Consider the following 13,955-nt stretch of genomic DNA (forward strand, 5'->3'; position numbering starts at 1 on the left):
GAGCTGATGCAAGTGGAGGGAGCTTTTTGATAGAACTAGATATGGTTTCAGAAATATGTACATAGTGGCACCACAAAATATTGAAAGATCTAACGGCTATCGTAACAAAATAGCGCTCTAGAATTGCATCAACAAAACATTTGGCGTGTGAATAAACACGGACATAACGAGCGGCTGCCCCTAGTCGTAAAGTATGACGACGTAGACGCCGCAGTAGCGCTGTGGTGTTATTATCAAGATTACTCAAATCGATGATATTTAACCGAAGAAGTTACTCTTTATGGAGCCGTCCAGTTTTAAAGAAAGTTTCCAAATGGTGATGAAAATTCAATAAGCAGATAAGTAGACATAAGAAAGGTAGTAGTGCTCAGGAAAACGCATATACGCACAGTCGCACACCGACTCTGGAAGGAGTTTTCCTTACATGGAATCAAGATCTAAATCTTGTTGCACCCGTTACCCTGTATAATCGGAAAGACTCTATCGACCTTCTAAAGAATATCCTAGGAACAATGTAGAATATTTCCATAAACTAAAGCCTTGTGTCAAATACAACTTCCAACCCTATACTTAAGGCACATGATACAAGTTATGTGATATTGTGATTTTTCGATTTCATATAGCTGTGTTAACTCTGTGATATATGATAACGAATCAAGTTAATCATTTGAGATTTTGAAAGCTCAAGGTATGTTATAGACACCACGAATCTCGCAAAAATTGTCTTCTAATTGTCGATATCGTGCTCTATCGACAAAGTGTCGGCTCTCCACTACACTGCAGTGAAATCTCTAGCACAAAACGAGCAATGAGACCGCAGCAGCCGGCCGGGGGTGCAGGCGCGTGCCGAGTTGAACGACCACGCGTTTGAGCGTTTCACTTTCATCGCATCCCGGCAGACCGCGTCCGTGGCCAGCCGTCCGCACAACACTCGCACTTTGGAAATCGTACTCATGGAACTGCCTGAATACCAGTTAAAAGAGTTAAGTCTCAGCCGCATTGCGAAAAAATCAAGCTTTGTTTGCAATATGGAGATCCTATGCTCTATCATGTCAATTTGGCGCGCAATTTCGTCTGGATGTAAGAATTTCTTGCTGGTAAAATTTACACCGATTACAGAAACCACAATTTTACGTTAATCCCGTATTGGAGCACTCCAATAAGTTTGGAGCGGCCACCATTATTTTGTTGTAGAATCAATTTTAATTAGGCATAAGGAAGCTTTTGTTCGATCTCTGTGTTATTTTACTTCGGATCTTGAGTATAACCTGCAAGTTCTTAAGCATAGCCTGCAAGCATAAGTTATGGCACTTGCAATTCAGAATTTTAGAATAGTAATGGCATGCTTTCATTAGTAGCCTTTTTTAGCCGACTGCGCCAGAAGGAGGGTTATTTGACTACTAGATGATAAATCATATCATAAAAGAGAGCTATATCATGAATCGTATTCGTAACATGTAGACAAAATTTTGTCAGTAAGCAGCTAGTTACGTAAGCGTCAAATGTTTGGTCACTTTCGCTATAATCTTCATTGATTCAAAGCTTTACTATATGTAGTGATTCCGTAACTAACCGCACGAGCGTAGTGGATGCTCTACTCTTGTAAAACCGGTCCCGCTGCGTACACTGTCAGATGACACAACAATCATGCCATTTGCAGTTACGATCCATTAGTTTTTTTAATAATTAGCACCCTAATGAAGTTGATGAACACATTAATTTCATGACTTTGTTGCTGTGCCCAGTATTTTGTAAAGATTAAAGGACAGAAGGATAAAGCAAACGTGCGATGGTCGTTGACTTGTGGCCTTTAAATAAATGTAGGAAGTTGATACACAGTATACCGTCTACAGACATGTCCAAGTTTACCACTGTTTATGTTAACACTGGTGTGTTTACGTTTAATTTTATATCAGTCGTGATAAAAAAGGAAACTTTATGCATCAGAGGTGAATTAATCATGGGTAGCATTTCAGTTCTCACGGAACAAAAAAACTCTACCAACACTCCCACAGGCTAGGTGGCAATGCAGACTGAACAAATTAAAATAATGGAACAGTTAATTAGCATAGTTAAAAATATGCATGATATGTATGCTGCACAAATGCTTGAAGAAACACAACAATGAAAATATTGAATATTACTGAAACCAATGTTGGAGAAAACACTTTAAACGTCCTTAATGCTAATTCTTAAAAATTGCTTCCTTCCAAGCAAAGAAGGTCGTTTCGGAATGCAAAGAATGATATTACAAGATAGAGGATGAGTTTTGAAACAAGCAGAATACATACCAAATTGTTAGACTGTAATATTAATTTACGTTACTTGAAACAGGAAATGTTATTAATATAAAGATCATTATTGCTTGCTGCTGTAAATAAAATATTGTTTATTGTCATGTAATCGGACTTTTTAAAATAACTCTCAAAACCATGTTAACTGAATGGAATTAGATGATTCTTAAGATGCATCCTACTATGTATTAAGCAAAAGTCGAAACCTGTACATAATGGTACCACCTACATTGGCCAAATCAAGGCAGACGTGTAGCGCTAGCGACCTTGTGTCAATGTAGTATGAATGAAGCCATAGTCAGATAATCACTAATTTTATAGAATTGTGAAAATGAGCACAAAACTTAACTCTTAATAACATAAAAATTATGATAGTCATGTTCACACATTTGAGATCAGTTGTTTGGGACCGTTGCCGGTTTCCGCGGTTTTCTAGGTATGACAAGATAAGTGAATCGTCGAACATGCTCATTGAATAATCAATGTATCTCTTTCAATAAAATTACATTACCCACTTTAGTTGCACGCAAAGCTAAGTAGAAATCGCAGATTTCCTCATTAGATTTTCCTTCAATGCCAAGATACAAAGGGCAGACATCGGTTTAGTGGACTTAAAGAAATATTTTTGATGAGGATATACATAAGAAGCATACCTTAGAACATTACTGTACAGTTCAGTAGAAGTAAATACTGGTATACAATATGAAGATATGATAGCATCCATCAGCACTGTAGAAACATCGTCAATCCAGATGGCAAGAATGGTGCAAATAACACAACACAGCAATGTCTTTCACCCACTTGACGATGTTGAATCGTGATCGTGACTCAAAATGTGCAAAGGTTTCTTTGTTTACGTCTGTCGCGTGTCGAAAACAAAATGTTGGCGGATTAAGTGCACTAATTATGTAGGTATGTTAACCACCACAACAAACCGCGTGCGGACAAGGCGCTCACTGAACGCACACTGTCATGCTATGCGGCGGGCTTGCGATCTGCCCACCGGCGAACAAATTTCCCTATTAGTAAAGGCATTACACAAACGACCGTCGACATACATGTCATTTGTGTTAACTGCGTAATCGAAACCTGCGACCGTGAAGATTTGCAAACAGAATCGTAAGAAACTAATACTGATGTTGAACGATGTGATGACACTTGAAGACATGGCATTTGATGACATCAATTTTAGATTTATAACGCTGTGGTTTAGGATGACAAAAAATAGAAAATGTAATTGAAGATATTTTTATAAATTACAAATAGCACTTACTAGCTAGGATAGGTGTACTGAGAGAACAAAGAACTGTATTTAAATTGTTGCAACGTGTAGGTTTACTGAAAACAAAGCTTATTTAAGATTTCCTGGTGCGATCGCTCCAATTCTCAGGTTACAGTAACGCGATTCTTCGACGATCTGCGCACAGGAAACGGCCGAGGAGTTGATACCCTGTGTAACCGAGACGATTACACTTGCTCCACGTGTTCATTCAGCTCTGACGACTGACTGCTATGATTCAATAATCACATACAGAACCTTCTAGTTACGTTAAACTAGACAGATATCTGATTAATGAGTGATTGCAATAAGCATTTATCAGCAAAGCAAGTATGCATCATAGATCTTTCTTTGTTTAAAGAAGCTTAAAGAAGAACTGACAGTCATTAAGAAATGCGTGTTAAACTCAGCCGAATTGGTTCCCTATGTCACTCTGGATTTTGATGATCTGAAGACTGAAAGAGATGCCTGACAAACGAAACTGAAAAAAGTGATTTTGAAACTTCTATAGCTCTGACAAGTCGTATATGTGTGTACGAGCAGACTAGCAGAATATGATTGAATGAGACTATGGGACTGTTCCAACCTCTCGTACCCAGCAATGCAACTTCTGCAACTTCTGTTTAGCAGTATCTACAGCTTGACCGCCACTTAAACCCTAACCAGTTGAATGAGACGACTTGCCGCATTGGCCAACAACGAATGCTTAGCACTTTTTCCAGCATAAGCTGATTCTCGCGCAAAATCTTTATCTTTTTCAAAAGTCAATCGGTGGAATGGATACGTTTTTTAAAGCAGAAACTTCTGCTATCTGTGGCAAACTGCAACACAATTCGAAGTACCTATTCGTGGCAACTGGAGCGTGAGAGGAATCCGGCGTACAGTAGTGTTCGCAGTTCGTACCGCAATGCCCCGTGACCGAGTGTTGGTACGTAGTTGTCATCGGTTTGCCCTCCATTCAGGAAATTAGACCGAGCGAATCGTATTATTGTGATGTATTTCTGTATAGCCAGCTCAAAGTTTGTTGGCATGGAATAAATTTCCAGTCAAACGCCACGACCGATATTTTGATTTCTTCATTGCATAAATGATTGCATATAAAATTGGGCGTATTTTCTGCGGTGTTTACCTACTGGATTATTCATACCTGATACACACGCTTTACTCAATTAAATTTATTACGACTCGAGATTTTAGTGAGGTTGCCGATCCTTGTACGTACGAGAATCGCGCGCGAGGACGTCCTTAACGATGATGAGTCACAAAAACTACCATTGTCTCAAAATGACATCGACCCTACTTCCTTGCCACGAAGATAATCCGCAACTGCTTAATACCTACCTTTTTATAACACATCAAGAACTTTGTGCAAAAAGATTAAGTTTTTTTTTACACAAAGTTGTTAATCTGTTACACAAGAAACGGAAAGCGAGTTAGTTGTCATTAAAATAATATAATAAATTAATCACTATTCTACAAAGGATCAGAAAAAATTACAAATCAGTAAATTAGTCTATTAGGCAACTTTAAAGTTAATTGTACAGTGTTTACGTGTTTTCTGCAATAACAATAATCAAGCGGCAAATAGCCAAGTTTAATTTGATTTCGTTAGGCAGAACATTTTATTTGTCAAGCACAAAAATGGGCGCAATTTCCTTGCTTTATTTATTTATCTAATAGCTACTGCACGCGGCTTTGTCTACTTTGATTTCGTTCAGCCTCAGATAAGACAGTCTAGGTCAGGGGTGGCCAACTTGATTAGACATAAGACTACTGTTTACTAACGAAACCCTGGGCGATCTATCACTTACATACTTCTTGAAATCTTATATGAAACAGCATAGTTTGTAGTACACATTTCATCTCTTAAATTTTTTTTTTTACAATAAATGTCTAACTATTTCCTTCTTCAAGCAAGGCCCAATCTCCCTGGGTTATGTTTGAAAAGGGATAATCGAAAGATGTTGTTAATTTTGCATTTATATTAGAAAAATTTTTTAGTAATATGTAAATGGAAATTGGTCCTAAAAGGTTGTTCTTGTTTAATCATTTAAAATAATTCCTATTAATGCCTATTTAAGTATTTTTCATGTACTGGATAATCAGTACATAGGTACTATTATATTTGATTGCTAATAGTAGCAATCAAATATAATATTGACTAAGCACGACAAATTTTGTAACTACTTCCAGTTGAGTTTGGTTTTATAGACGAAAATTATTAGTAATTGCAACTAGTCTACCTAAAAAAGTACTGAACCTAACTGGACATTTGTAATGATTTAATAAATCAATTTCAATTAACTAATTTTTTTTGTAGTGTCTTTTTTTTACTGTGTCAATAAACCTTTTCTATTCTATTCTAATTAAAAAATAATAAACCACTAAAAAGGTATTTTTAATTTATGTGGTATTATTTTCAAGATGGTTCCTCCTATTAGGTCCCACACTGTTTTAAAGGATTTCCTCTCAGGAAATATTTATAAATCTTTAATTCATAATACTCAAAGACAAGAAAACTACTATGACTTTTATGGCATACATAACAAATCTAACATGAGTTTTCTTGCCTTTAAATGTACTTACTTTATGCCCATGTATGATCAACGAGTAAGGATGAGTCAGAGCAACATCTGTGCTGATGTGTCTACACCTAAAATTAGACTTGAACACACATTTGTGTTTAATTAAGTTATGTATTATTTTGAATTTAAAACAAATGAGCATTAAAATACCTACATAGGTATTACATTACACATTATTGATGTGTGATAAATCAACAACAAGAACAAAATAGCTGTTTTGCTCTAAGTTTTTATTCTATTGAAAGTATCAGGTGCGATTGTGGTCAAATACCTGCCTTGTTATGCATAAAAAAAAAAAAGTATAATATTATTATTATGTTGAACATACAGTTGTCTAAGTTACCTACTAATGATTTTGTATTACTCACAAACTTTTGGTTTTTCTTTTTAATTCAAAGTCAATGTACCCTTCAAGTACCAGCAATCATGAAACAATAAAAATCAATCAATTGTTATCGCATTCTCATGCAACCACTTAGGTTTCCATGAGTTAGAAAACAATGCTCACAGGACAGGTAGCAGCATCTATGTATGTATTTACAAAAATAGCAGAAATAGACTAAATACCTTCAAAATATGTACATCTACATCTCGTTTGTCAATATTTTGTCTCCCTGTTAGTTAAAACCATAACAGATAAACATGAAATCAATGGAAATAGTTCAATTCAGATGGTGGTAGATTTCATATTACTATAAAATTGTTTTTTAAAGGTAACAAAAAAAACAAAGCTAAACATGTTTGTTGGCACTTAAAATAGGACATAGGTAATTATACAAAATCCAATATTAGTCATTCTTTTTTTCCTTTGACTGGGGTGTAATTATTATTATTATGATTTAAGCTATGCTATGTAATAAGATTTGACAAAGCTATGCTATGTAACAGAGGAGCCAAATTATGGAGTCTTGCATTTATGTGATAAAATAGATATGATTATTATAGTTTTATGCCACCTTTTAAATTTATTTCATTTCAATAGTAAATAAAATAACATTAAATAAACGTAAGTACCTACCTACTAAATTATTTTTGGTTAACCTTTCGTATTATTAGGACTTACGATTTGGAGAACTTGATCTTGTTCCTGATGATCAGTCAGGTTATTAATAAATTCTAAATTGTATATAGTTACAGAGTTACATCTTATGAAATTAAGGCTAACAAATAGTTTCAATCATCGAAATACGACTTCAAACGAGGCCGTTTCATCCCACCTACAAGTCCCAGCTTCTTGGAGAGAATATTCACCGTGACAAATCTGTTCTCAAACTAAAAATAATCGTAGTAAAGTAAACTCACCAAACACGATAAGCACAAGATAAGATATTACTTCTTTCAGAAAGTCTTCACTTCATTATCAAATCACAGTAATTATGTAAAAATAATAAATTCATAAACACACAACACATACGTCACTCAATAAAGTCCGCCATTTTATAATTTTCACCTTTTTTTTAGGGGTGGGATTGACAATTTGTGGCACAGAAACAAATGTAGACTTGCCATAGTAATATAATGCTACGGCTATATCTGCGACTAATGAACACAAGCTGATATTTTTTTCTATTGCATTAATGCGAAAAGAAAAAACGTCAATGTCAATGTCACTGTCACATTGAAATTTAAAATTTATTTTCTGTCTGGTGGTTCTTGCAGGAATAGATATTTTTTTCAGGTTTTTCTTCCTGAAATATTTTAGATGGAGTAAAACAAATACATGAAAGAATTAATAATTAACACATTACAACAAAAATATTTGAAGTCTGATGTTAGCAGAATGACTACCGAAGAAAGTAAATTTCATAATCGACTGAATTATCTCCGAAACAGTTTTATCGCCCTCGGAAAAAGAAAATCCCTAAAATATGGGCTTCCTTTCTTGTTATTTATCGTAGGAGGGTCTTTTGGTCTTAGAGAATGGACTCAAATAAGGTTTGAAACGTATTGTATTGAAGCTTATGTTACATTTTTAGTTACAACTTATTCGAGGTTCGCAAGGATAATTGGAAAAAAATGGTTAAATTAAATTGTCGGCCAAATGATTAAATCATGTAATTATTTCCCATGCAACTTCTTGTTCATTTTATGTACCTACTAAATGTTCTGATCTGATAGGTTATGTTCAAGAGCACCTGAGACATAGCTGACAATTTATTTTCCAGATACCAGTTTTCACAAGTTAAAGGTGTTAGTAGAGAAGAAGCAGAAAAAATGGGCCTACACAAAGCACGCGATGTAACTATAGAAAATGTTTATGAGGATATTCAAAAACTAGATATTGACAACTGGGAAAATAAACGAGGCCCTAGACCATGGGAGGATAATCAGCAAACAAATAAAAAATGAAGCAGTCCAGCCAAATAATAATGTTGAATTTCATGTAAATAAAATCAACTATAAAAATCCAACCAAACCTAATATTTTAATATTTGGCACTACTTTCCGTTGTCTTGGTTGTTATCTTTATGTAGAAGTCTACAATTCAATTCCTTTTCATGGCTCCAAAAAGTCAATGTTCCTGTAAGTAGGTACATAAAATTATATTTTGTACAGGAGTAGTTTAGTGATATAGCAATTATTGTTAAAAAAAAACATTAAAAGTTTTAAAAATTAATAATCTGAGTTTTCTTATTCAACATCATGGTTTAAGCTGTGGTTATGGTAACTACATCGACGTCAAATAAATCGCACCTTTTCAAGTCACATTTATGGTATATGTTAATCATTTATTAAGAAATTATATGTGTTTTTCTTTAAGGATATTTATTGGGCTTTCAAATAACACCAATATTGTTGGGGCACCATGCTTGTGTCAGAAGAAAATCGTTAAAGTTCGCGTCGCGGAAGGTGCGGTTTATTTGATGTTGAGTATATTTATTCAACAAAAAAGTAATTGTAAATAAATTACTAAGAAAGGAAGGTATGATTTTTTTAGGATGTAATTTTAATATCAGCTGTTAAATCTTCATAAAAACATGTAAATCGCATCTAACTCCCGGGAAATTGTTGCAAATAAGCTCGTCATCATTGTGTTATTTCGGTATAGACACGTTAGACGACACGTCGCATGTTTTTATACCGCTAATTCACACTCGTGACCACGACTCAAAAGCGTAACTGTGTCGATTGATTATAATATCTTATCACTGAATAAAAAAACCAGCAAGTTAACATAATTATCTACAATGAATTCTTTAGAAAGCTTATTATTGAATAAAGTTTTCCAAGTTTAAGTAGGTAGTTCCCTCCCAGTTGGGACATGTTAACAAAACTTCCTGAGAGTATAAAAATTGTAACTGAAGACGCGCATATTACTGATTAACAACGTTTTAAACTTTCTACGTAAATAAGTAGGTACCTACGCAATAGTCTAAATAAACGCTGTACGTCTTAAGTCTCAACAAAACGTTATCAGTTTGTTTTATGTCTGGTGGTTTCTGGGTGAGTGCCAGATATAGTTCATTCACGCCTTGTCGTACGAAAATCAGTGTTCGTGGAACCGTTACCTACCTACGTACGTAGTTAGGTACCTACGCAAATTAGAATCCTTTGTCCTACCTTTAAAAGAAAGATAATATCCTACTTATACAATAGGTTGATGAACCAAGCATGTGGCTCACTGCTCACAGCCACACAGCTTTATTATTATGATTAGCGCAGTTACAGTTACCTATTATGTACAACCTATTTACTCGTGATAAGATAAACCGAAAATTACGATGTACCTAACTACCTATAAGTTAGTTGGACTATTCGGGAAGGAAGGGATGAGCTCATTTGTAAAAAAATATTACCTATACCTATCGTTTTTCAGACAATGACATTTTTAAGTACACCCTATTTTGATGAAAGTTGGATTTAAACATTTCGGGGGGTAGGAGGTACCTACTAAGGGTGCGCCAAAGTTCACCTAAATTTTCAACTCCGAAAATTGGAAGTCCGAAAATGTTCTTCCTAAAATTTTTCATCCTAACAATCACAATTCCTATAGTCTTTTTCACGTAAGATGATCCGTATGACGTTTCGAGTTTGAAAGATTTAGAGATGTCACATAACTAAACCATAGCGATTTATCTATCGATTTTTTTCGAAGAGTTAGTAAAACCTACTTTTAGAGAAGTATTTTGTATAGGTGTTATTTAACAAAAACATGTTTTTTTTAATTACAAATATTATTGTAACAATTTTTTATTGATAATAATGGTTCGTGTTCAAAAAAACGATTCCTAAAAAGTACTGGTTCTGTTTCTTTAAATTAAAAACTATTAATTTATTTTCAATGCGTTTATTAAAGTCAATAATCGAAAAATGTAGTTGATTTTTGTGATGTTTTTAATAACTAAGTATTCACTGCAATCGATTAATGAACCGCGGAGTTTAATATTATTTGTAATTAAATATTCAGAAATACATTTATAAATATCAAAATCATTTAAACCAAGCAGGCAAGATATCGAAGTGGGGAGAGGGACACGGAGGGCTAGGAGAGATGACATAAAGAAGGAGCGATCGTGAATCTGGCAAGCAAAGAAAATGTGATTCAAATCACCGGACTCCGTTCCACAGTCACACACATCATTTTCGATTATATTAAGCCTTGCCAAATGAGCTGGGGAACATACGTGCCCCAGTCTCATACGGATAATGCTTGAAACAGAAAATTTATCAAGATCTGTTTTGAAAAACCAAGGTTTTGTCGGTATACATGGTTGGATCAGTTTATAAGCTTTACCTTTACTTTGACTACTGATGTTCCACTCCTCATGCCATTTTTCAAGCATATAGACTTTGGGTAATGCAATTAAATCATGCGCATAATTTTTGTAAGGAAAAATGTCACCCACAGTCACAGCATTATTAGCTAAAGAATCAGCTTTTTCATTACCAAAAATTTTACAATGTCCAGGAATCCAAGCAAAATTTACTACAATATCTAACAATGAACAAGTTAGTAACAGTTTTCTACAATCAATAATAATAGGATAAGAAGAATTTGATTTGAACGGGAACTTAACTAANGAATACAAAAAAGGATGAGGATCAGGTTGGAAGGTGAGAAGTTGAGTATACAAGAATAAAATATATAAAGGACAGGATATTAATTAACAGTTCATTAAATACTTTAGAAATTAATTAAAGTTTAATATTATTTAAAATTAAATACTCAGAAATACATTTATAAATATCAAAATCATTTAAACCAAGGAGACAAGGTATAGACGTGGGAAGAGGGACACGGAGGGCTAGGAGAGATGACATAAAGAAGGAATGATCGTGAATTTGGCAAGCAAAGAAAATGTGATTCAAATCACCTGACTCCGCGCCACAGTCACACACATCATTTTCAATTATATTAAGCCTTGCTAAATGAGCTGGAGAACACACGTGCCCCAGTCTCATACGGATAATATTTGAAACAGAAAATTTATCAAGTATAGTTCTAAAAAACCAAGGTTTTGTCGGTATACAGGGTTGAATAAGCTTATACAATTTCCCTTTACTCTGACTACTGATGTCCCACTCCTCATGCCATTTTTCACGCATATAACATTTAGGTAAGGCTAATAAGTCGTGTACGTAATTTTTGTAGGGGAAAATGTCGCCTACAGTCACAGCATTATTAGCTAAAGAATCAGCTTTTTCATTACCAAAAATTTTACAATGTCCGGGGATCCAAGCAAAAGATACTACAGTACCTAATAATGAACAAGTGAGCAATAGTTTTCTACAGTCAATAATAACAGGATAGGAACAATTTGATTTGAATGGGAATTTAACTAAGGCTTGTAATGCACTTTTGGAATCACTGAATATTACAGCTTTTTTGAGTTTCATAAGTAGAATGTATTCCAGAGATTTGAAAATGCCAAAACACTCTCCTGTGAAAACAGATGATTCAGGTGGAAGTTTTATCATCTGGCTTATTTTATATTGGGAGTGGTACACACCTACACCAACATGTCCATTGTTTGAGTGTTTTGAGGCATCACAGTATAAATGATGCCAACCATTCCAATCATTGTCTAAAATCATATTAAATTTAATATTTGCATGAATATCAGACTTACAAATATCAATATCAAATTTAACATTTGGAGAAAGTATTAGAGAATCATAGTTTGCACAAAATACAGGAAGATACATAGATTTGTGAGTAGGGGCTTGTAAAGAAAGAAGTTTTTGAAAGCTAATGACTAGACATGGTGGTGTTTTGTGAGACCAGTATGAAGAATTTTGTACTAGTTCCGACAAAGCTTCTAATTTAGGAAACAAAGGATGGTTTGATAACTGAAAAGCTCGAAATAAGAATCTATCACAAAGGTACTGACGGCGAAGTCTTAAAGGAGGGTCTGTACACTCAACTTGCAGAGCATTATTTGGGCTAGATTTCATTGCCCCGACTACTAATCTAAGCGCTTTTGTCTGAATGACATCAAGCTTTTTAATTCCTACTAAACTACATGGTTCTAAAAACTGTGTGCCATAGTCAAGGGAGCTTCTTATTAAAGCATTATAAACAAGTTTTAAATTAAATGGGTGAGCGCCCCACCAGACTCCAGCTAAACATCTTAATATATTAAGTGTACGCTCGCATTTAGCACTAATATTGTATAAATGAGACATTCCAGTAAGTTTCGAATCTAAAGTTATACCTAGGAACTTGGCTTCATTATTAACTGGAATACTTAGATTATTATACTCAACTAGTACCGGAGGAGGGCAACGCATTCGAGAAAAAAGTACAACCGAGCTTTTTGCAACAGAAAGACTTAAACCGTTTATATCTAGCCATGACTTAAGCATTTGTAATGAATGGTTAAGTGAAGCACAAAGCTTTGCAACGCTTTTATCAGAAAAGTAAAGGAGAAGGTCATCTGCGTATTGCAAAATACTAACATTATTATTAATAGAGCATTCTAAGTCCGATGAGTAAATATTGAAAAGGAGTGGGCTCAATACTGACCCTTGCGGTAACCCATTCCATAATAATCTAGACTTTGTAGAATCGCCACATACAACGTTAATACTACGTCCTACTAAAATATTTATAATGAAATTTATTAAAATACCAGGAATATTTAATTTTATTAGTTTGTCTCTAAGGATTGATAACACTACGTTGTCGTAGGCGGCTGATATATCTAGAAATGCTGCAAGAAGGTGTTCATTATTTGAGAAGGCTAACCTAATGTCGGTAATAAAAATAGCAATACTGTCTGCAGTGCTCCTACCTTTTCTGAAGCCAAATTGAAAATTACTCAGTAGACCTTTGCTTTCTACAAACCATTCAAGTCTATTTTTAATAAGGTGCTCAGCTAATTTTAAAAGAACAGAAGATAATGCTATTGGACGATAAGATTCGGCGTTGGATGGACATTTATTTGGTTTTAAGATCGGAATTATTTCTTGAACTTTCCAATGAGGAGGAATACTTCCGGAATTCATTATAAAATTAATAAGGGATAAATAGTAAGATAAAGTTGAATCATTTAAATTAACCAGAAAAGAATAAGGAATTCCATCAGTACCGGGTGCAGAATCCTTTACATATGAGAGAATACCTTTCAGTTCAGAAAGACTGAAAGGATTGCCTAATCCAGTATTATCAGAATGAAAAGATAACTGTTCATTTGAAATTAACAGATCTTGGGGGACAAAGGAAGGGGCAAGACTATCTAGGAATTTTTCAACTAGCGGTTCATGTAGAAGCTTAGGTGTAGGAACTTTATAAGCTGATCGAAAGCGCCTTATGTTGGTCCAAACTGCAGATGGCGAAGTATCAGGGGAAATAGA

General features: G+C 34.5%; 2 protein-coding genes across 4 annotated transcripts in view; one reads left to right on the top strand and one right to left on the bottom strand.

Annotated features, from left to right (window-relative positions):
- Csk (C-terminal Src kinase) overlaps nt 1–7,583 on the bottom strand; it is a 36,492-nt gene extending 28,909 nt beyond the window's left edge. For 2 of the 3 annotated variants that reach the window (XM_028309406.1, XM_028309404.1), the window contains exon 1: nt 7,461–7,583. The gene's annotated coding sequence lies outside the window, so the exon portion shown is untranslated. Of the gene's footprint in view, nt 1–2,947; nt 3,273–7,460 lie in introns of those variants that run through there. The other variant, XM_028309405.1, reaches the window with a different exon arrangement.
- Nucleotides 7,584–7,775: 192 nt separating this feature from the next.
- Nucleotides 7,776–8,681, top strand: l(3)neo43 (cytochrome c oxidase assembly protein COX16 homolog l(3)neo43). Its single transcript, XM_028309423.1, has 2 exons — nt 7,776–8,093; nt 8,324–8,681. The coding sequence occupies exons 1-2, from the start codon at nt 7,879–7,881 to the stop codon at nt 8,505–8,507; spliced, it is 399 nt and encodes a 132-aa protein (XP_028165224.1). The 5' UTR covers nt 7,776–7,878; the 3' UTR covers nt 8,508–8,681.
- Nucleotides 8,682–13,955: the final 5,274 nt, after the last annotated feature.

Source organism: Ostrinia furnacalis, unplaced genomic scaffold (genome assembly GCF_004193835.3).
Source record: "Ostrinia furnacalis isolate ACB-3 unplaced genomic scaffold, ASM419383v2 OfSCF2780, whole genome shotgun sequence".
Classification (NCBI taxonomy): domain Eukaryota; kingdom Metazoa; phylum Arthropoda; class Insecta; order Lepidoptera; family Crambidae; genus Ostrinia; species Ostrinia furnacalis.